At 36.2% G+C, this 22,317-nt stretch overlaps 4 protein-coding genes and 1 pseudogene across 11 annotated transcripts; 2 read left to right on the top strand and 3 right to left on the bottom strand.

Moving 5' to 3' along the window:
- Positions 1–356: 356 nt before the first annotated feature.
- LOC147533957 (RNase L inhibitor protein-like protein) lies at positions 357–5,623 on the bottom strand. 3 transcript variants are annotated; one of them, XM_086647408.1, is made up of 10 exons: positions 5,327–5,623; positions 5,186–5,223; positions 4,887–4,936; positions 4,582–4,645; positions 4,247–4,289; positions 3,145–3,281; positions 2,721–2,811; positions 1,885–1,956; positions 1,260–1,372; positions 357–846 (listed from the first exon to the last, which is right to left on the bottom strand). In XM_086647408.1, the coding sequence occupies exons 1-10, from the start codon at positions 5,407–5,409 to the stop codon at positions 719–721; spliced, it is 819 nt and encodes a 272-aa protein (XP_086503534.1). In that variant the 5' UTR covers positions 5,410–5,623; the 3' UTR covers positions 357–718. The 3 variants fall into 3 exon arrangements, with proteins under 3 accessions (XP_086503534.1, XP_086503536.1, XP_086503535.1); XM_086647410.1 differs by having other exon boundaries at positions 357–843; XM_086647409.1 differs by having other exon boundaries at positions 4,247–4,292; positions 4,585–4,645; positions 5,327–5,585.
- A 964-nt stretch (positions 5,624–6,587) lies between these two features.
- LOC147533956 (propionyl-CoA carboxylase) lies at positions 6,588–13,706 on the top strand. Of its 3 annotated transcripts, XR_015227530.1 has the most exons (14): positions 6,786–7,231; positions 7,329–7,533; positions 7,626–7,700; positions 8,150–8,251; positions 8,410–8,441; positions 8,716–8,829; positions 9,438–9,552; positions 9,671–9,861; positions 9,950–10,066; positions 10,705–10,785; positions 11,016–11,254; positions 11,975–12,181; positions 12,528–12,567; positions 12,914–13,706. XR_015227530.1 is itself a non-coding variant. In XM_086647402.1 (13 exons), the coding sequence occupies exons 1-13, from the start codon at positions 7,190–7,192 to the stop codon at positions 13,460–13,462; spliced, it is 1,902 nt and encodes a 633-aa protein (XP_086503528.1). In that variant the 5' UTR covers positions 6,588–7,189; the 3' UTR covers positions 13,463–13,706. The 3 variants fall into 3 exon arrangements, 2 of the variants coding, with proteins under 2 accessions (XP_086503528.1, XP_086503529.1); XM_086647402.1 differs by lacking the exon at positions 11,975–12,181 and having other exon boundaries at positions 6,588–7,231; XM_086647403.1 differs by lacking the exon at positions 11,975–12,181 and having other exon boundaries at positions 12,533–12,567.
- Positions 8,445–22,134, bottom strand: LOC147533953 (pentatricopeptide repeat-containing protein At5g16860 pseudogene; annotated as a pseudogene). 3 transcript variants are annotated; one of them, XR_015227533.1, is made up of 5 exons: positions 21,832–22,134; positions 18,653–21,703; positions 17,931–18,114; positions 15,378–15,458; positions 8,445–8,892 (listed from the first exon to the last, which is right to left on the bottom strand). The product of XR_015227533.1 is annotated as a pentatricopeptide repeat-containing protein At5g16860 pseudogene, transcript variant X3 (transcript). The 3 variants fall into 3 exon arrangements; XR_015227532.1 differs by lacking the exon at positions 21,832–22,134 and having other exon boundaries at positions 17,931–18,150; positions 18,653–21,788; XR_015227531.1 differs by lacking the exon at positions 8,445–8,892 and having other exon boundaries at positions 15,140–15,458; positions 17,931–18,150.
- On the top strand, positions 14,430–18,451 carry LOC147533955 (LIM domain-containing protein WLIM2b-like). Its single transcript, XM_086647405.1, has 5 exons — positions 14,430–14,883; positions 15,753–15,855; positions 16,282–16,313; positions 16,424–16,513; positions 17,907–18,451. Exons 1-5 carry the CDS (start codon positions 14,749–14,751, stop codon positions 18,186–18,188), a joined length of 642 nt encoding a protein of 213 aa, XP_086503531.1. The 5' UTR covers positions 14,430–14,748; the 3' UTR covers positions 18,189–18,451.
- On the bottom strand, positions 20,798–21,607 carry LOC147533954 (pentatricopeptide repeat-containing protein At2g13600-like). The gene has a single exon (XM_086650081.1). It carries the CDS (start codon positions 21,605–21,607, stop codon positions 20,798–20,800), a length of 810 nt encoding a protein of 269 aa, XP_086506207.1.
- Positions 22,135–22,317: the final 183 nt, after the last annotated feature.

Genomic DNA, 22,317 nt, shown 5'->3' with positions numbered 1-22,317 from the left:
TATTCTCTCTCTTCCTTCTCCTTCTCTCTCTCTCTCTCCTCCTCCCTCTTTCTCTGTGCGAACCAGTTCCATTTTGGAATCCTTCCAAAACCGAGCTGGTTTGGGTGGGTCGGTTTCCCGACAAAGGGTATGCTCCGCTTCGCCAATTTAGATAGAGTACAGGAGAGGGAGAAGTAGAGAGGGAGTAAGGATAAATATAGGTGGTGGTGGTGGTGTTGAAAGAAGAGGAGAAAATTGTGGTGGTACTTGGTAGTGGTAGTGGTTGAAGTTGGTGATGAGAAACGACGAAGGAGATGTTTTGTGTCCCTTTGAAATATTATATCTCAGGAAATTTGTAATATATATACCAGGTAATGGTCACAGCTTCAACCTACTTTCTGTTTTTCCATATCTTTCTTCATGTACCCACAATTTACTACTTACAAGCAAGTTGTGAGTTTAAAAAAGACGTAAATAAATATTCCTTGTAGAAAAAAGAAGAAAACATGCTCATCCAAATGCTGTATCGAAAGGTGTTAATCAAAATTTCAACGACAACTCCGCAAGATACCCATAATTAATGCCTACTTTACCACGATTGCAAAGGTGTAAAATGTGTCAAGATATGTCCCGCAAGGCCGAAACATCTGCAGCTCAGGCTGCTTCAAGATCCCGAAAACCATCTTCTTATGATTCTTCTATTACAGACTCCAAGTACAAGCACAGGTCATCCATAAAGTCATTCACTTTCTTCCTCACTATCTTCCACATTCAAGTGATTCATATTTTGTTCAAGAGGTGGAAGATCATCTTCAGAATCGTACTCGGACCCACTTCCCTTATTAATAGTTGACTCAGTTTTTCCTGCTGCATTGCCAGAAAATTCAGAAAAACAGGTAAACGTAAATCAGCAGTTCTCCAAATTCATTTACCTGTAAACCCCTACTGTATCAATTCTAAAATTTATGAGAAATGTTTCTTTAACCTAGCTAGTCTTACTCAGAGGGTGTCACTCGGAAGCTGATGTATCATAAACTGTTCTTTAAAATCTTAATGATCTAAAATTGAAGGTATACATCGTGCCACCAATGGACTAAATAATCCTATGAGTAAAACTCTTAATGGTTGTAGCACTCCCCAAAATTTATACTAGAGCGATCAAGGACGAAATCCAATAGTTTGAAATGATAAACATGTTTCCGACTAAAACAAAATCATGGTCAAACTGGTTGAACATATATCACAACCCAAAAAAAAAATCATAAATGATAAACATGTACCTTTAGTATCTGGAAGATGCTCTGGAACTTTTGAGTTCTGAGAAAGCCACTCGTTTTGAACAGAAATAATGTCAGTGCTGTTGTTGCATTGAGAATATGCTTTCAAAAGTTCCCTGCATAGAAGTGCACCTATAAATTATTGTTCCAACAAGGCACCGATTTTATCCTCATAATCAGACTCTTAATTTTGTGCCTGTATTTTACATATCCATAAGATTGAGTCCTTGGGTTTCCAAAATAGTTTACTTGTGTAGGTGTATTGGCTTGAGTGGACAATAAAATTATCAGGGACGATAATGGTTTGACGTTTGACCACACAATCATTAAACATTTTAGGTCCCCAGGAGGATCAATTGTAGTTCTTCTCAGTCCAAGTGAGAACAATTTTTTTATCCATAAGTGTCCATAACACTGAACAAAATAATTGCAAATCTTATAAGAAGCGTTCGCTGTCAGCAAACAAATTCTAGAGAACCTAGTATGAAGTAACAAAATATTCCATTCTCCCAATAGGTGGCAGTGGTTTCGTCTTGTCAACATGTTTAATTTATAGCTAGTCCAGAACTACAAGACCTGGCTAGTTTATAAAGTGATTCTTATATTAATGTTTATAAATGCATCATACCTGTTCAGAGACAAGAAAGCATGCCCCCACTTAAATTTGCCCAACAACAGACTTCCCATTTCCTCTTCGCCACTGCCAAGCATTATATAGACCGTCAAACTTGCATTACCTATCTTTGATTAAAAGAAAATTGTAGATAGGAAGTATTCTCTAAGGAAACAAGTTACAAGAAAATGTTAAGACTTAAGAGGACCAAGCATTATATAGACCGTCAAACTTGCATTACCTGTCTTTGATTAAAAGAAAATTGTAGATAGGAAGTATTCTCTAAGGAAACAAGTTACAAGAAAATGTTAAGAGGACCAAGGATTTTTTTTCTCATACAAACAAGCAAATATAAACAGAAGTTTAGCAGTAGCCAGTAGTAACACAAGCATCATTTCTATGTTCTACAAGCAGGATAAGTTCCGAACCTCAACAATAGTGCCAAGGCATCTAGAAAATTGTCTATAATTCCAAGGGTAAGCAGAAACAAAACAAAACCATAAGTAGAAGTAAGTTGCTTCATGCTTGACTTCATGAAGATGAGATATAATCTACTTATCTAGCCTATTGTATATGGTTTACATTCTAATATCATATGGAGGTACTCCTTGAAGGATTATCGGTTTTTTGCTTCGCTGAGAATTTCTTCTTTTCTCTCTAAGTTATTGCATAAGAAAATTCTTGCATAAATTAACGTCGTCGTCGAGGTGATAATCATCCCAACAGAACAAATATACAGAGAGAAATAGAATATTATGTTCCCAGCACTGTTGATGCAATGACACTAAAAAGTTTTTAAAAGTGGAAAATAAGATTAAACAAGAGAGAGCGTAAATAAATCCACAAGATACCATATAATTAAAGCTGCGGATAATGCTTCCACACAAGATAGCTGACATGGTCGACCATAATTTATTGGATTTGCTGCCACCAGCCATGGTACTGCAATTTAGAAGTGACAAATTAGCTTTCAAGTATTGCTTACATGGTTGCAGAAGAATAGTATCTTGAAAGCAACTCTTACGGCACATTGTAAGCAAAAACATTGAAGAACCACTAGTCTGACAGTTTATAACTATCCATTATGACTTAGCTAATACAAATAGTAAATTAGAATTCAAAATCAGAATTCAGAAGCACTGATTTATGATTTATCCAAATCATACATATAATTGATGCAGGCCACCATTTACTGGACTATTCACGTGCTAGATGGAATCTCACATCTGAATATGTAAAGTACAAAAAAAAAAAATTGTGGTTGAGATTTCTTACAAAGTCGAGGAGCAGTACAGCGGAGCTTGACAAAAGGTACATCTCCTAAACGTGCCCAAGAGCAGTCCACTACAGCCAGCCCTTTTCTCTTCATTAGCGGATGATCTTCTTTCGAGACACATTGCTTCCCAACAGGACTGCGAAATTTCATTATCAAGTCATAACACCATTTGATTGTGTTTAAAATATGTGTAACAGATTTTTTGAGACAAAAAATGCAACTATCTTCAAAAAAATGGAAGATAAAAAAGAGAAAGCAGGCGATCAAGATGAAATAAGAAAGGAAATAGCAAATAGAAGAAAACAATAAGCAATCCATTAACCACACAACACACTCTTTATCAATACATAATAGCCCCATAAACCAGTATAAAACGGATATCTGCAAGGATATCAGAAGCCAAAACCTGTACAAAATGTCGAATATGGTGACTGGAAAATATCCATACACGAGTATATCTGTGCATGTACTCCTTTGCAACAGTTATTAGGTCTTTAAATTTTTTTTTTTTTTAGATCACAATTTCTTTTACTTCAAACAACAATTGGCTGTTGCATTGTTAAAAAAACATTAATCTCGAGTGGACTTAATGGTTGTAACAGAGACATGTGTGGGTTCACACGAGATCCCCATACAAAATCTCTAGTACACCTACTGAAGTTACCAGTCACTGGAATATCCAACCAGAGTATTTGAGTGTCTGAACAGTACAAAACTAATTGGGTATTGAATACGAAAAATAAACCTAAGAAGTAGTATATGGGTTATAGATGAACAAAGTATGATAACTACCAAAATCACCAATTCTAAATAACTACCCAAAATTCAATAACACCCACCAATTAAAAACTTAAAGCTCTAACGTAACAACCAAAATAAAATAATAACCACCAAACTGAAATAGTAAAAGATGAAACTAAGTAACCATCAACCAGGAAACCACTAGTTGAAAACATATATATGATCTCCATAAGCATCATAAATTTGTGACGAGACCAACCAAGACATTTGTTAGCATCACGAGAATTATCAAGAAAAAAGTCATGTTGTTCATCAGAGTTTGGTAACTTGGAACAACTTTAGAAGAGTTCGCCTACGTACCTCAGGACAATCCCCCCAAAGCCATTAGTCACGCGCAACTCCTGCATTACCAAATATCTTTTAGTAACAGAGGAAACGATTCATGGAAGGCAAGCATAACTAGGACAAATATTCATGTTGAAAGAACTTGATGACCGAGTTTAAAAGTTGGTTAGATCTTAATCAAGGAAATAAGCATACCCAAATTAGGGGATCTAGTTACAACTTAGATATTCATTATCTTGAGTAAAATTAGGAATGATCATTAAATAAAGGAAACTAACACAGGCGACAGAGGTGCACCAACAGAGACCAAAAAAAAATCTAAATGTGTGTCTTGTATTTGATACTTTCCTTCAACAAGCCAAATCTTGAAAGTTTACGACCTGTGCACTTTTTTGCATCGCATTGTCCAAAATCCTGAATTAACACCAAATATCAGTTAAATACAGAACCATAATAGCAAATGGCCTCAATTACTAGTCAGGAATGATGTTATCTTCTCATTTTGATGCCTACCCCTATCAAGGAATCTCACTAAAGAAAATAATCAAAACCAGCGAACAGATTTGTTGGCATTTGCCAATTCGTAGCAAACCCATATTAGCTCCACAGCTTTTAGGATGATATAATTCATTCATATAGAAAATTGAAACCATACCCACATGGCAAGCTGAATGTTTGGGACGGAAGGTTCCTCATGTGTTGCATCTGTAGAACTTCCAAAGTTATAATAGAAACAAAATAGACAACAACAACAACAACAACAACAAGAACAAACAAGCATGTACATGAATCTAAAAAACCCAAGTTTTCATCTTTATAAATCAAACAAGAACCCTAACTGGGGCTAAACCTAATAAAACACCTTATAGAGACGGCAAGACTGAAAAACATAAGAAAATTCCTAAAATCAGAAGCATACTGAAGGAATCCTTTTATGTTTGAATAGTTTCATACCTAGTTCCCTTGGTAGAGATTCGTCTAGACCTTCTTCTCTGTAGGAATAATTAACAAATTACAATAACCATCAAAACCAAAAAAAAATGGGAGTTTTTAATTGGAATTCAAATTCATGAGGTAATGAAGAGGAGAAATTACCGAGGAAATTCGCGAGTGTTACTGGACTGGCCTCTATGATGAGAAGAGTGACCTTTGTTTTTTCTAGGTTTGTTGTAACCCATTTTTTGAGTGAGACGGAACTTGCAGAATGATCTCTATTACTGCTTTTAACTGCTCTCTTTTTTTTTTGTTTGCTGAGGAGGCGGTGGTATGATACAGAGATACCGGCGTCTACTTGTTTATTGAGTAGTGAGCAGGGATTATTCGGCAGTCTCCGGTCGTAGAACAATTCTTCCCCGTTCACCAAAATGACTTTCTTGCCCATTTATAGATTACCACTTATAAGTGCTACCACTTACTAAGTGATATCACTTGTAAGTTCTATGGCGTTTGTTTTCCATCCCTTCTAAGTGCATGATTTTTCTTTTTATATTAATTCTAAATGTCATAAAAATGAGAAATTGTCTATTTTGACCTTAAAGTATTTACATATTAGTATTTCATACTTATTCTTTTACTTGTAAGTTTGCATACAAGAAAATTACGGTATATGAATACTTTGTGTTGAAAATATTAACCTCAAATAATTAAAAATTATGAAGGAGAAAGAACTTACGTTGTATCATGGAGTTTGGGTGGTTCCCTGATTAATGAAGGAAGAGGTGGGAAAAAGGAATGAGGAGAAAAGCTTAGGTGAAGGATGAGTGGAGAAGGAAAAGAGTCATCGCTAAAGTCATAAAAAGTTTTTTTTACTTATCAATTGTTTAAGATTTTCTTTTTAGTTATAATTATATTGGTAATTATTATATTCGGAGAAGGATAAAAATGTCTTTTTTAGCACTTAGAAAGTAAGCTTTTTTAGCACTTAGAAAGTAAGTGCAAAAAAATAAGCTCCAAGTTGGAGCTTACTTTTTTGCACTTAATTTGGCCCCACTTACAAGTGATATTCACTTATTAAGTGAAAAAACAAACAGTTTAAAATTGCCGGCCCGCACTTATTAAGTGAAAATCACTTAAGAAGTGGAAAAATCAAACACCCTCCAAGTTTTAATAATCTACCAAAAAACCAGCCCTCTTTTTACCCTTTGAGACCTTCATTAAACCATGAAACCACCCCAAAAACTCCAATTCTACCTTCTCTTCACAACTACCATCAACAAGTTTAACTTGGCATTTTCTCATAAAAAAAAAAAAAAGTTTAACTTGGCATTTATTTTAACGGCTTATTTCTACTTCATAAAATGTGTATCAAAATGTAAGACCTGAACAAGAGGTAATTTTTTGAGCTCATAATGTCGTCGGGTAGCCCTATTTCAACGCTTCAACTAATGAAAAAGTGTGTTATTGCTTACTTAATGGTGGTAAGATAACAAACTAACGAAAAGTGTGTTATTCCCCCAAATTTCAATTAGGGCAAAGGTGTTTGCGTTTTCTTCGTAAAATAACGTAGTAAGAACATATATAATGTATTATATTGGTTCGTAATGTGATATATTATGTTCTTAACATATTATGAAACGAAAAGTAATTTTTTTTTATCGAAAAGAAAGAATTGGTTTAAATTTAAAATCGATTTTGTATTTGTAGTTGAAGAACAAAATAAGTTTTGCAATAACCCATTATGATAATTGACAAACAAATGGACCACGCACCCAACAACTGTATTTTTGTATCATATCCAAAATAAACATGGTTTAAATTATTTTAACATTTATTAATTTATATTTCCATGAATTTGATTTAAATATAAAAAGTTAGTTGTAACTTATTAGTAGTTGTTTTTCGGTTAGAGAAGTGACTGATAATTGCAGATTCCAAAATTCTGAATTAGGTCGAATTTTTCAAAATTTTAGTATGTTTGGTTGGGTATGTTAAAGAAAGACAACAATTTCTTCAATTGAGATGGACGATCAAGAAGTAGTTCACAACTGTGAAATCAAATTGGTTGAGTTCTTATCTTATTTTTCCCCAATTATATTAGTCATTTTTGTTCATCTTAAATCAATTTTTACTGATTTAATTTTTTGTGTTTGTGGGGTAGAGAGAAAACCAAGAAAGGAGAAAAGAGAAGGTATTAATTGGTTGTGGAGCTGGATTTGCTGGGGATAGACCAATTGCGGCACTCAAATTACTTGAAAGAGTTCCAGAATTAGATTATTTGGTGCTTGAATGTTTAGCAGAGAGAACCCTAGCTGATCGTTATCAATTTATGCTATCTGGACTTGGCCCTGGTTATGATCCTCTTAGTATGGATCAATCCTCTCTTTTGATTCTTAGCTTTATGCAGATTAACTAATTATTTACTCAATTCACAATGAACTATTTATTGATTGTCCAGTTTCGGATTGGATGAGCTTATTGCTACCCTTGGCTGTGGAGAAAGGAACTTGTCTAATTACTAACATGGGTGCAGGTAAAGTTCATTTTTTTAGCACTTTGATTTGATGCTTTAAATTTGAGATTTATGTAAGATACAAGTTAATGTATAGGAGGGATATGAATTAGAAAAAAAATGATTGAAAATGCTAAAAGAATAAACATATCTACCCCGGACCTAAATGGGAATCAACCGTTCATCAAGAGAGTGAGAAAGTTCATCAGAAGAGATAATGTTGACTCGGATGTGAAGACCGTTGATTTCATTTAGGTCTGGGGTAGGCTTTGAAATAACATTTAAATAGCTTCCTTCAAAGATAGATTTGAAGGAAGTTCCGCTGCTAAATTTATAACAAACTAAAGTCACCCAAACCCAATATGCACTAAAGAGATTACTGAAATAGTTGTTAACTAAAGGTTATTTGGAGGTACACTCTCTTCACCTTGGGTCTTATATTGTGTTTGTCATGTCTATAAATTTTGAAGTGGATCCACTTGGTGCGCAAAAGAAAGTCTTAGATGTGGCGACCCATCTTGGGCTTAAGATAACCGTAGCTGTTGCTTATGAGATTTCACTCTCGAATTCAGGTATTCTCTTACATTCTCATGGAGGAAAAAGAAAATATATTGATGGACTTTACATGTAGAAGCATGCAAGTAACTAAAATAACAGCTAAAACTTGACGAGAAATTCATTTTGAGTCTTGCTTATGGTTACTTTTTTTTTTCTTTTTATAAAATAACAGGTTTGGAGGATTCACATAATAAGATTGAAGGTGTAAGTTTCAAATATTCCTGCATCACTTTTTCTTACAATATTTTTGTATACTTTCACCTACAACGCCAAAAAGAATTGTTTGTGTACAATTAGTTGTTTTTCTTCACTTGTAAATGCAATTGCCACACTCATAAGCGCATCCGTGGATAGATCATAGATGTACAAATTGTCGTTGTTGGTGTTTCCAGAGGTTATTAGTCATGAAAATTGGTACGTGAATACTTGTTATATAGCCGGTACATAATCTCACTTTCTTGTCAAAATATTTGTGAAGGGTGTTAGTACATATTTGGGAGCAGCTCCCATTGTTCAGTGTCTGGAGAAGTACAAACCACATGTTGTGATTACATCACGGGTTGCTGATGCAGCTCTGTTCTTGGCTCCAATGGTATGTCATTCTTCTTCGGCAGTTAGATCTATGATCTATTGGTCCTTCTACTTCTGGATCTTCCTGTAAACATGATTATTAACTATCAAATATTGAGTTCGATAAAACCGAATAAGCCTACATGTAATCATGTAAAATTTCTCCTTTTGTGGAATATTGGAAAGTAGTAATGGCAGTACCATTTAAGTGAGACAAAAAAACTTCCATGGAAATTCTATTGCGAAGAAAGAATAATTTTACATGTGCATATTGAACCATCAGAGAGTGGTGGCAACACTAGAATCGAAGGAAAAGAGTGAAGTAAAGCAGCCCTTTGGCTTCTTCAGTTCTAAATGTCTAGCGCTACTGCCTTCTCTGTCCAAATAATGTCAAGGTTTTCACTTGCCAAATGATGTAAAATTTAAACAGAAAGTGTATCCTGAATCAAGGACACACTCGAATTAGATGCCAAGAAAGAACTTAATTGGCCTGCATTTGCATTTTGTAGTAAGTTCAAGAATCATATGTATTCTGTTGGAATCAAATATATTCTAAAACAGATGATCTCTTCGTGTGTCTCAAATATGTGAAGCAATTTCAGCGATCTGACTGCCATTGTTATTCTTTAGGTTTATGAACTAGGGTGGAACTGGAACGACTACATGCAGTTGTCGGTGGGGGCTTTGACTGGTCATCTTTTAGAGTGTGGTTGTCAACTGACAGGAGGTTACTTCATGCATCCAGGTGCTGATGTGGATTTGTTAACCTTTCAACTGCTTATATATCTGCTGTCTTAAGATTTGAAAACAACTGTGTTCCATTAACTTAATTACTAGGGTTGTTTTGATATTGATTTTGCAAGGAGATAACTACCGAAACATATCGATGGAGCATCTCTTAGATCTGTCACTTCCCTTTGCTGAAGTTTGTTTTGATGGAAAAGTATGTTTATCGAAGGCCAAAGGCAGTGGAGGGGTTATAAACTTTAGCACTTGTGCTGAACAACTTCTTTATGAGATTGGAGATCCAAGTGCTTATGTAACTCCTGATGTGGTAATTACTTCTGTTCTTTGATTGTTTTTTTAGTACTTTCAGAATTTGAAGATTCACAAAATTGTATTCATTGGCTTCCTATAGACAGGTTTTAGATATTCGAGATGTTTCCTTCTGCTCGATATCAACTGATAAGGTTCTCTGTACTGGAGTGAAACCATCTGATCAATGCATTCCTACTACACTTCTCCAATTGATTCCAAAGGTGAGCAAGCATATCTGCTGTTCACAAAAACAAAAATTCAAAATCTGGAGAACATGTAAATAAGACAAACATGTATTATCTTAAGTTCAAGGACGACTGGGGGAAAAGCAAGGTGAACTTCACTTCAAGTAACTAGGGCCTAAGGGAGATAAGTAGTTGGTTTTAGCTTTTAAATAATGAGTTTTTTTAATGAAAAATAAGGATCATAAGTTGCTTGAAACTTGCTCTCATAAATCCCATTATATCTTGGGGTAGTCAAGAAGAGTTTCATTTTTTCCACGTCGAGCACCACCAACACCATTTTCAAATTTAGTACTTAATTTTTTTTTTTTTTCGTATAAGCATATTGAAATTTTGTCGGAATCGTCTACAAACTGATATTTTATATTGTTATTTTTTTAATTGTTTTCAGGCCTATCACCTATGGCTAACTGAAAAGAATATTTGTTTGCCCCTAAAACAGAAGGGCAAAAACAGAAAAATGAAGTCCCTCAATAAAGGCCTCTAGCGTTTAATTTGCCTTGGGGCCACCAGAATTCTCTCCTACTAAATTATTATTTCCTTTGATAGATTATAGTTCAATAGCTTAGGTATTGTTATGTAGTCGGTGCGCATGCTTGAGATTTTTTTCATTGTAGGACTTTGGATGGAAAGGATGGGGAGAAATATCCTATGGAGGGTATGGATGTGTTGAGCGTGCAAAAGCAGCAGAGTTTCTGGTAAGTCTGTTCAACTATAATTTGTGTTTCAGTTTGTTACATAGTTAGAGTCTTAGAGACATTAACTTGAAATTTACTAAATAGAATTTAGTTAAACATGTCAAGCCTTCTGGTCATAAAGTTTCTTTCTAAGTCATAGACTCATAATTTATTTCAATAAAATTCTGAAATAGTGTCAATAGTCACTGCCAAAGGCCTTCCGAAATATACTTACCTTTCTCTCTTACCAGGTTAGGTCATGGATGAATGAAGTTTTTCCTGGTACCAGTAACAGCGTACTTTCCTATATTATTGGTCTTGATAGTCTGAAAGCAACCAACAGGGATCAAACAACTTCGAAGGGATGGGATAATGAAGACATAAGGCTACGTATGGATGGATTGTTTGAGCGGAAGGAGCATGCGGTCCATTTTGTCAAAGAGTTTACTGCTCTCTACACAAATGGACCAGCTGGTGGCGGTGGTATCAGGTAAATAATTTAGTTTGATTTTCTTCACCTCCGCTTATTAGGTGTTTAATCCAACATCTTATGTGTCTGGGATTGTGTGGTCTCTAGGATAGCAATAATGCGGCTATTGGACAGAACATATTAATACCCAGCCCTTTTCCGTATATTAATCATGTGTCGCTTACATTTCCCAAAGCTATAACTGGTTTAGCTATCAAATCCTGTACCTGGGAATCCGAGGGTCGGGGTGGGACGGTGGATCTGAGAACCCTTTTAAGTAAAATTGTTGACACATGTTGGTCCTGGTTAGTTGGAAAGCAGATCTTCTGGTAAGTAGTTTGGGTCAGTGTTACCAGGATACTCCACTTCTACTGTACACTGTACCGGATCCGCCATACTGTTTCTGATGTTTTGCTCTAACATTTATGTATTCCCCACAACAGGATTGACTAACTACAATTTTTTTGGTTAGCATTTAAGATTTAAAGTTCTATGGAGATCGCATATTCTAAAGTAAACATATGTATTCTATATGTATCGTAAAAAACTAAATATTGATAGGAATATAGTCCAAAATTTACCGCGCCAAAAGTCTAAGGAAGAGGTATATCCCTCATGTACCAGTACCACATACTAACCATGGTATTGTGCTGGTATTTCTTTTAGAACGGTACACTGGGAGGGGGCCTAGACCCTATTAAATTCATTCCAAGATCTATAACTCATGGATTTCACTTCCAGGGAGAATCGAACCTAGGACCTCCATGTTACGGAGCGAGTGTCCAACCACTACACCAAGTGGTTGGATACTGGGAGTGGGCCCCAACCCTATTAAATATCCCAAGACCTAAAACTGGCGTCTACTGAGAATCGAACCTGGGACCTCCTGGTTACAGAGTGAGTGGCCAACCACTACACCAAATAACATTAGCGCGACCTGCTTTCTAGGTAACATTGGTTCGGATATTTGTACGTGGTGTTGTATATGTTCAGTATGTGGTAGCTAGGAGTGTTCTTATTTGGTATGCTTTATAGTTTTAGTACCTTCTAATTGATTTTTGTGCACAAAATATATACTTTCTAATATGCGCATTCAATAGATGAACTTACTCTGCAAAGCAAATTGTTGCGCAGATCCTGGGGTTGTTGCTGAACCTGTCTATGTTACTTTTTTGTTTCATGCTATATTTAAAATGCTACCTCTATTACTTCCATAACTTTCTGATTTTAGCAGCTTAGATCCTTGTTTTCTTACGATTGCTATCTACTTTCTTTGGTTGATGAACTGCTACAGCACAGGACACAAAAAAGAGATGATGCTTGAGAAGAAATTGGTGAGTTTTAACAATGATTATTTCATTTAATGGGGTCTAGTTGGTACTGTTTGCAAATCTACAAATGATGTCTTCTATTAAATTATTCTTCAGTGATCATGGAAGACTTGGAAACAAGATAATGAAAGACCATGAAAATTTCGTAGTGGTGCTTCCGTTTTCCCACACAAACTCACTTTAATTCCGCAGTGTTTTAAGATTAAAGAAGGCATTGATGGCGGAATTTGCTAAAAAATGTTGCCTTCCGGCGAAATGGTTTATTGTTGGCCGATCTTTACCAATTACGTGAAATACATGTATTTGCATTGTAGTGGAAATTTTAACAAAGGTTGGTTTGCTTGTGCAGGTTGGACGTGAATTTGTTTACTGGCGTACAGGAGCTGATCAAACCAATATTACAGAATCATCGAAGGAAGAATATCGGAAGACACCTCTTACTTTGCGTGTGCCAATTTCACTAAAAAATGTGACAGATTCTTGCATTGCTCCTACTCCTGCTCCGTCAGGCGTAAAGATTCCTCTGTATGATGTGGCACATAGTAGGGCAGGCGACAAAGGAAACGACCAGAACGTTTCGATAATCCCTCATTTCCTTCCAGACATTGAAAGATTGAAAGTAATTATAACTCCAGATTGGGTGAAAGAGGTGGTTTCAACTCTTCAAGACACTTCCTCCTTCCCAGACAAGAATGCAGTTGAGAAAAGAAATGATTGGGTTAATAAAAATGTGAAGGTTGAGATTTATGAGGTTAGAGGAATTCATTCCTTGAACATTATGATAAGGAACATATTGGATGGTGGTGTTAACTGTTCTAGGAGGATTGACCGACATGGGAAGACCTTATCCGATCTAATATTGTGCCAGAAAGTGATCTTACCTCCTCCATCTCCATGAACTGAGTTATGTAACATTCCGGTGCGGATAGATCATAATTCGGTCATATTTCGTAATAAGCTTCTTCCGATGTGGAAAGCAGTTCCTAATAGTTTGTATAAAAATAATGCAGATGAGTAGATCTACACAAATCCTTGCAAACTATCCGCAAATCAAACATAATATGTGCAAACTGTGCATAAACAGTTGAGCCTAAATTTTTTTCTAATGATATAATGGACGAACAACTCCCTTTTAATGTTTAGAATTTGACATTCTGCCCCCATTACTATATTTCTTAACGCCTGTAAGAGTCGCTGACAAATTGACATTTTTGGCGACCTTTAAAATGAGAGACATAGAGTGAAAGAGAAGTTTTGTTTCTCCGAAAAATTTGACAAAGCTCACAACTTCCCTTTAAAATTTTGAACCTCGGAAACTTTCCTTGCAGCGCCAGCTTATAAAAATTATTCATATCCCGTTTGCAAAACAAATGTTATTTTGATTATGTGCAACACACTTGATGGCAGCAAATATGGATAATATTAGTATCATTCCATGCAACCCATTTGGTTGTAAGAATTCGAAAAAAAAAAAAATACGAGATAAAAGTCGCTTCTTTAACAGTATAATCTAATTGTTAAGGGATATAATTCTTTTTTATGGGTCTATTTTCAATGGAAAGAATGCTCATTTTTATTTTCATAAGAAGGAACTTCAAAGTACTCGTCACAAGTCTGGGCAAATAGAGGCAGCACCATGAACCACACAACAATGACAAACTTTAGACTTCTCGCTCAACGACCCTTCACTCGAGTGGTTAGTGGTTACCAAGTTGGTTCCCACTCTCCATGTCTAGGTTCCAGACACAGATTCATACCCTTTAAAGTATGCTAACCTTTTCAAAAGAATGACTTCAGACTTTCTTTTACTCGTAACTAGGTCACGAGTCACGATTAACATCACGTTTTTGTTTTCCACCAAAACAATCTTCCACGAGAATCACCCATGTCGTAATGTTGAATCTAAACATAGTATTGGTATGTATGGGACATAATGAAAGACTAAAATAGACAAAGGTTGTTATGTTTGTCTGGAGTTAAATCATCTCTGGACTAAGTCAGATATTCTATTTCACCTTGCAATTTCCATGGATTAATTACTGATATTTTAATCATCAATCTCAAATGGATCTTTAGCTTTCCAAAATAAAGATTAAAGATATATAGATCTAGAGATATTGAGAGAAAGAGAGAGGGAATTAAAACTTTTTTGTATCCTTTGAGAAGAAGAGAGAGAGAAAGAAAATGGCATTCAGTGGGACAATGGAGAAATGCAGGGCATGTGACAAGACAGTTTATGTGGTTGATTGGTTATCTGCTGATGGGAAATCCTATCACAAGTCTTGCTTCAAATGCAGTCACTGCAAAGGAAAACTCACGGTTCATTTTTCCTATCTTAACTTATACTACCCAATCCTTATACTAATCTCAAATTTGAATTCGAATTAGTTTTATGTAGAATTTGGTCGTTTAACATGACTTCGTCCTACGCTTTTATCTTTCTAGTTTAATCAGATACTAAAACAAGTGTTCTTCTCCATTTCAGAATTTCGTGTTTTGGGTTGAAAAATAGTGTGTTTAAAGAAAGAATTGTTTTAAGATCTAATTATAGTTTACAAATAAAACCATGCATGAATTGGTTATAAACATTTAAACGTATAACAAAAACATATACAACCTTGGTTTTATTCTCGGAAACTATATTTGAATGTAGTAAAGTACATCATATTGAATCAACGAAACTAGGTCGAACTTAAGTTTCGTTGAAATTATGGAAAAAAATAGGCATTTGATGACACTTTTGGAGCCCGGCAATGAATGAGTGAACCATTAAATCAAGGAGGAGATACAATAGTAAGGAAATAAATACATACCTTTAGGGGGACACAATCAAGGGAGAAGTCTTCATTTTCTGGTTAGTTGGTTGGGACTTTTGTATGGCACGGGTACACGACCTAATAAAATAATCATGATAAAGGTTAGAAGGTTAGAGACATAAAACGAGAAAAATTTAGAACATAAAACGAGACAAGTTGTCTGAAATGTTTCATATCATATTTAAAACTATGTAAGAAGGCTGAGGTTTGAGACGACGATATTATTAGGAGCTAATATATAAATTATTTCAACAACTACTGTTTTTCCATTGTTCTAAAGAATATAGATTATAAGCTTACATAAATGTATATAACATGATAGAGTGATTTCTGATAAATGCATTGTATGTAATTACAATTCTGCTACAACAGATTAGTACTTACTCCTCCATGGAAGGAACCCTCTACTGCAAACCTCATTTTGAGCAACTTTTCAAGCAGACTGGTGGTTTCACTGCTATGAGTTGTCAACAATGTACTCTCTCTCTCTCTCTCTCTCTCTCTCTCTCTCTCTCTCTCTCTCTCTCTCTCTCTCTCTCTCTCTCTCTCTCTCTCTCTCTCTCTCTCTCTCTCTCTCTCTCTCTCTCTCTCTCTCTCTCTCTCTCTCTCTCTCTCTCTCTCTCTCTCTCTCTCTCTCTCTCTCTCTCTCTCTCTCTCTCTCTCTCTCTCTCTCTCTCTCTCTCTTCTCTCTCTCTCTCTCTCTTCTCTCTCTCTCTCTCTCTCTCTCTCTCTCCTCTCTCTCTCTCTCTCTCTCTCTCTCTCTCTCTCTCTCTCTCTCTCTCTCTCTCTCTCCACACACACACACACCCCCCACGCACACACACACACACACACATATATATTACCCGATAACTAATGCATTTTTTTATTCTCATCCTCTTGTTGACTACTTGTTTTTCAGCTGGAAAATCTTCAGACAAACCAAATCAGCTGGTAATCGCCTTAAATCCAATTATTGTTAGTCCATTTTAGTCGATCATCTTTAAGCTAACTTATAATTTGATTGTGGTACTTGTCCTTTTACGGTGACAATTTATTAACAGCCAAGGGCCCCAAGCAAACTCTCTGCTTTCTTTTCTGGTACCCAAGACAAATGTGCTACATGTCAGAAAACAGTTTATCCACTCGAGAAGGTAAAACACGACACAATATCATCTTTTTCTTTATTGTCATGTTTTCCACTAATTGTTAGTATTACGATTACATGGTCATTGTATGGGTCCTTATGGATTAGATCAATGAATTTTCCGAGTCACTTTTTCTTTTCTCTCTATTGAGTCTGATGTAAACATGTAGGCTTAAGAAGATGCAAAAGGTTTACACTTTGATAAAACAAGTAGAACTTCAAGTATGCGTAGGAAAACTAGGTTTCTACCTTATACTGACCTAATACCTTACTCATAAACTCGATAGACTCAATTAAGCATGATTATTGGCTGTGCTCTAGAGTTTGCTGCCTTTATTTATATATATGGAGAAAAATCCTTCTCCCACTACATTTTCTGATTTCAATCCTAATGTAATACATAAATCTATTAAACTGACAAACTTTCTAATAAATATCCCTTAACTTAAGCAACAACTAGTTAAAGTAAACACCACTAGTAACTATCTATTACTGGGCTGGTTCTCTCAGATGAGGTGGTCTTAGGCTGGCACAAGCTCGATTGTCTATAAACCACCCTCTCTTCAGAAAAATTTTGTCCTCAACTTTTTTCCTTGTATCTACCTCTGAGGATCAATGGTAGCATTTCACAATTACCCAATATCATTGATACGAGCTTCCATGAACCTCAAACTTGTAGTAGAACTCCAAATAGGATTGACCATAATTCCATCAAAAGGAATGTGTTTAAGGTAGTTACACTTTCTCTATACACACTGGAAAGCCTAAACATCGTCATTTAAGGTTATGTAGTTTTACCACTCTCAATTCTAGCAAGTTCAGTGTGTAACGTGACGGGAGACGTAATGGATGAAAGATGCATGTGGCTTAGTTCATGGCTAAGAGGATCACTTGTTCTTCTTCTACGGGGCTCAGCATGAATATAATGTACCGTAGCGCAAGCTGCGCAATAAATATGAAACAAAGCTTTAACTAAGAAGTAGAAAACTAGAAAAAGTATGTAAGAGTCATGAATTACGTAGAATCATAAGCTATGGTATGAAAGCTAATGTAAACACCTAGGTGTAAACAATTATGGAGGTTTATACCTATAGGTAGAATTTCAATTAATCGACACGGCTTTGGCAAATCTAATACTTTACTCAACAATCACCATGAAATAAACTCTAGCTATCCTCTACTCTTGGTTGCAGCCTTTATTTGTAGCTGTGGAAATAATCCTTCTCCCACTAGGTTTCGAACTCCATTAGATTTTTATTTTATTTAGCTCAAAACATGAGACAAACTAACGTCGAGCTTAGCTCTTCAGGCTTGAGGTTGACCCACCTCAAGGCTCAAGTTGCAGCTCAACCCGTATTATATTTAACAATTAAGTATACTGATTAATATATATATTGCAGGTGAGTGTGGAAGGAGAATCTTACCATAAGTCATGCTTTAAGTGTTCCCATGGAGGATGTTCTCTTACAGCTTCATCTTACGCGGCACTTGACGGCATTCTTTACTGCAAGCCCCATTTTGGTCAACTCTTCAAAGAAAAAGGAAGCTACAATCATCTCACAAAATCTGCTAGTAAGCGCAAGGTAGATTCAGACACAGAATCAGAGCCTAAAGCAAAACCAGAAACAGAATCAGAACCAGAGCCTGCACCAGAAGAACAAGAGCAGGAAAAGGCAGATTAACTCAAATTATATTCATATTCGGTTTTTTTCTCAATTTTGTACACATGCGCATCTAATTACTCAAAAGGAAGCGAATTAGGTCATATTTTGTATTCTTTTTTTGCCCCTGTTCCATTCGGTCGGTGATCTATGAAAGACTTATTGTCTAGCTGAACTGATTACGAAGCATTTTTCTTTCTGTATTTATATTTCTCCAATACTTAAACCATGTACAAGCAATGTGAACCCCATATCAATAATTCAATACTATGTAGTTCTTCAAATTTTCTTTCTAATAAAAGAGGAAAAGATTATAAGCCTTATTGATGTACTTGTTGAAATTGTATAATGTGAATGTGTATTAATACTAGAAGGAAGAACTGTTGGTAATTAGGAAATGGATCTAATAGAGTCATTAAATAGAAAAAACACTATGTAAATGATTTTGTTCTAACAACTAGGTTTCCAATAGTGAAGTTTCACACCTGTAATGAGCATCTAAAATGAGTCACAGTATGTTGCATGACCTTCATGTCAACTATTTGATTTTGTATAATTCCTCCGACAAAAATCATTCCACTTCAAGAATTTGATCACATTATCCTCTCGTCAAAATTGAGAGCTTTTATTGGTAAACCCCCTTTGGCCCTTCACTTCTTTACAATTGCTCGAACAACCACTTTTCTGTCTGGTTCAAATATCAGTTGATATGCCCTATTACATCTCAAAATTGTCTCCAATAGAAGAATATCAAGTAATAAGAGAGCACTCAAGTATATATGTCAAGTTGCTTGAGCTTTCAAATCATATAAGTTTTTGCCATTATAAAGCTTCTGTGTAATATCTGTCAACCTCTGCTCTGAATATGTAAACCATAAAACACATTTCACTTGAAATGTTTTTACACTCCTTTATCATTGAAATTGCTAGATCAAATCCCATATCTATGGAAATAGCTTACGACCTGTCAGTGATGCACCTTCAATTGAAAAATGTAACGAGTATATACCAGGGTAAAAGATGACACATTTACCAGTAATTCCGGCAAGAGCATAATCCGTCACTAAAGTGATGAAAGCAATTTGCATCTCTCAAGATGACACGCTGTTGATATACTTGTGAAATGAACTTTATAGCATTATGGCAGTCCCCACAGACACGCAGATTCTTAAATATTCGGATTGGTGCTCCAGCGGGAACACTTAGAAGTCCAAAAGCAACTGCTAACTTTTCACTGTGATAAGCGAGACCAAGCTCTTTGCCTTCTTCATCCATGTCATGAAGCGCAAAGTTCATATCTGGTACATAACCAGCTTTCTTAATCAAGAACATCATCTCTTCGACTTTTGAGTATATCTCTACCTTTCTTGGATGAGTTCTATCGTCAACCATAAATGTGTGAACTCTACCATTTATCTCCATCCAACTGCATCCAGGTTCTTTTTTAACGCCTCTTGATTTCATCAAGCTACGTATTCTTCCAGCATCAACCCATCTACCAGCTGCTGAATAAATATTAGATAACTGAACATAAGGCACCGCATTATTAGGCTCCAATTGAAAGAGGTTTTCAGCTGCTTTTACTGCCATTTCTAATTGCCCGTGAGATCTACACGCTGCAAGGATAGCTTTCCATACAGTTGCATCGGGTTCAACAGTCATTTGATTTAGTAACTGTGTTGCCTCATCTATCTTCCCGGATCTGCCAAGAAGATCAATCATGCAGGCGAAATGTTCAAGCCCTGGTTTAATACCATGGACATTTTCCATTGTTTTAAAATAGTGGTAGCCATCATCCACAAGACCTGCATGGCTGCATGCAAATAACAAGCCGATAAAGGTAATAGAATCAGGTTTTAGGCCACTCTGGATCATCTGATCGTAGAGTTCTAAAGACTCTTTTCCTCTTCCATTTTGAGCATAACCAACAATTAAGGATGTCCAAGAGACCACGTCTTGAATTGGCATGAAATCGAAGACCAGATTTGCGTCATCTAAACATCCACATTTTGAGTACATTGTTACTAGTGAATTATCTACTGATACAGATGAATGAAGACCACTTCTAACAAGGTTTCCATGAACTTGTTTTCCTAAGTCTAACATAGTTAGTTCTGCACAAGCACTGAAAATGCAGGCAATGACAAATGGGTCTGGTTTAATTCCTGTTTTTCTCATTTCATGGTAAAGTTCAACTGCTTCTTGATGTGATCCATGGTGTGAATAGCCAGTGATCAGAGATGTCCATGAGATCACATCCTGCTCACTCATACTGTGGAAAACCCTGAAAGCACATGTTAAGCTGCCACGCTTTGCGTACATATCAACAAGAGCATTGCAAACTAGTTTATACTTTTCAAAACCAGTTTTCGTTATCAAGCAATGAACAGATTTCGCATTTTCCAAATCCATAATGGAGGCCAACGAGTTTAGTACAGATGGGTAAGTAAAATCATCAATTTTCATTTCTCTTTGATGCATTTTTCTGAACATGGATAAAGCTTCTTCTTTATACCCTCTCCTCACACACCCAACAATTAAAGAATTCCAAGAAACCTCATCTTCAACTTTCATACCCTCCAAAACCGTCTGTGCACTTATTATATCCCCACATTTAGCGTACATATCAACTAAAGCACTCTGTACAAACACGTTAACGCCGAACCCACAATGCAACTATGAACTTGAATTCCAAACCAATATGCCGAATTTGCTGCACAAGCTGTTAATATACTTGGGAATGTAAACTGGTTCATTCCAACACCTTCGGATTTCATGTTCCGGAAACACACCATTGCTTTCGTACAATCACCATTTTGTGAGTACCCAGTAACCATGGCAGTCCATAACACATGATTATCCTTATCCGGAATCATATTGAATAGAAATTCGGCTTCCGATATTTGCTTGCATTTAGCATACATGTCAACTAAGCCAGTGACAACAAAAACATTGGAATCAAATTGAGTTTTCAAGACATGGGCATGAAATTGTTGCCCTTTTCGTAGCGAAGCAGATATCGAACAAGCACGAAGAACACTACCCAAAGTGTATTGATTGGGTTTCAGTCCTTCTAACTGCATTTGCCAAAACAATTCGAAAGCTTCGGTTCCACACCCATGACGGGAATATCCCGATATTATCGACGACCAAGCAATCGAACTAGGTTTAGGGATTTCTTTCAAGAGTTGTTTTGCTTCAATTAATCTATCTGATCTTGCGTAGGCAGAAATCATTGTATTCCAAGTGAATTCATCTCTTTCAGGCATTTTATCAAACAGTTGACGAGCCTCATCAACACGACCAGATTTACTCAAGTCATCTAAGAGACGATTTGAAGCAAAGTTGGCAGGAGTTGAGTTCACGGAGGCATGGAATCCTCGTCTTATTTTGAGCCATGGGATCTTAGTACAGCGGACTTGTGAAGTTAGCTTGTACATAAATTATGAATCTTACTTTTTCTGTTTCTAACTTTTTATATTTGTACAAACTGGAAGTACAATTTTGGAGGGAAATATTACAAGAGGTTTAGGACTCTAGGATGATTTCACTCTTGGGGGAGCATGCGACAAACTGGTCGGAGATTAAAGTATCGGGCTTGTTTACGTGGACCCCTAGCCTTCTGGTAAATCCAAGGCAGGTCTGGCAGTATTTGAGTCAGGACAGGGCTTAAGGTGACTAGGACGATCGTATCGATCCTCTAGTTATGGGATTGAGTGACAGACCTCCTTCGGATTCAACCTCTTTATTGACTTGACGTGGGTTAATCAACGGGTTTTTGGTCTTTACTTGACTCATTGGCCTCAGCCAACTGATGACCATTTTTTGGATCATCATTCTCTACTCAAACTCGCTGAATTATTTCCTTAAACTGCAAAATTCCTTTGACTTGGTGTCGGAGTGTCTTCTCTACTTTTATAGGTCATTATTGCCCCCCCGAATTTCACTCGTAAAACCATTTTATGGTGAACACCTAGGTGTCAGAAGTCTTGATCATCAAGAAGATTCCCGTGAAAAGACTTACGACATCATCAGAGCGAACAAAGGAAAAATCGTCGACTGCGATTACACCCTTGCATCTTCAAGAAATAGGCTAATTCATACTCGAAAATATCCCGAACCTTAAAAACAAGGGAGTTTTACACTCACT

This window comes from Eschscholzia californica, unplaced genomic scaffold (genome assembly GCF_041429995.1).
Source record: "Eschscholzia californica isolate CP2 unplaced genomic scaffold, dmEscCali1.0.p SCAF_6, whole genome shotgun sequence".
Classification (NCBI taxonomy): domain Eukaryota; kingdom Viridiplantae; phylum Streptophyta; class Magnoliopsida; order Ranunculales; family Papaveraceae; genus Eschscholzia; species Eschscholzia californica.
The sequence above is the reverse complement of the archived record's forward strand: the minus strand, read 5'-3'. Positions and strand labels throughout refer to the sequence as shown.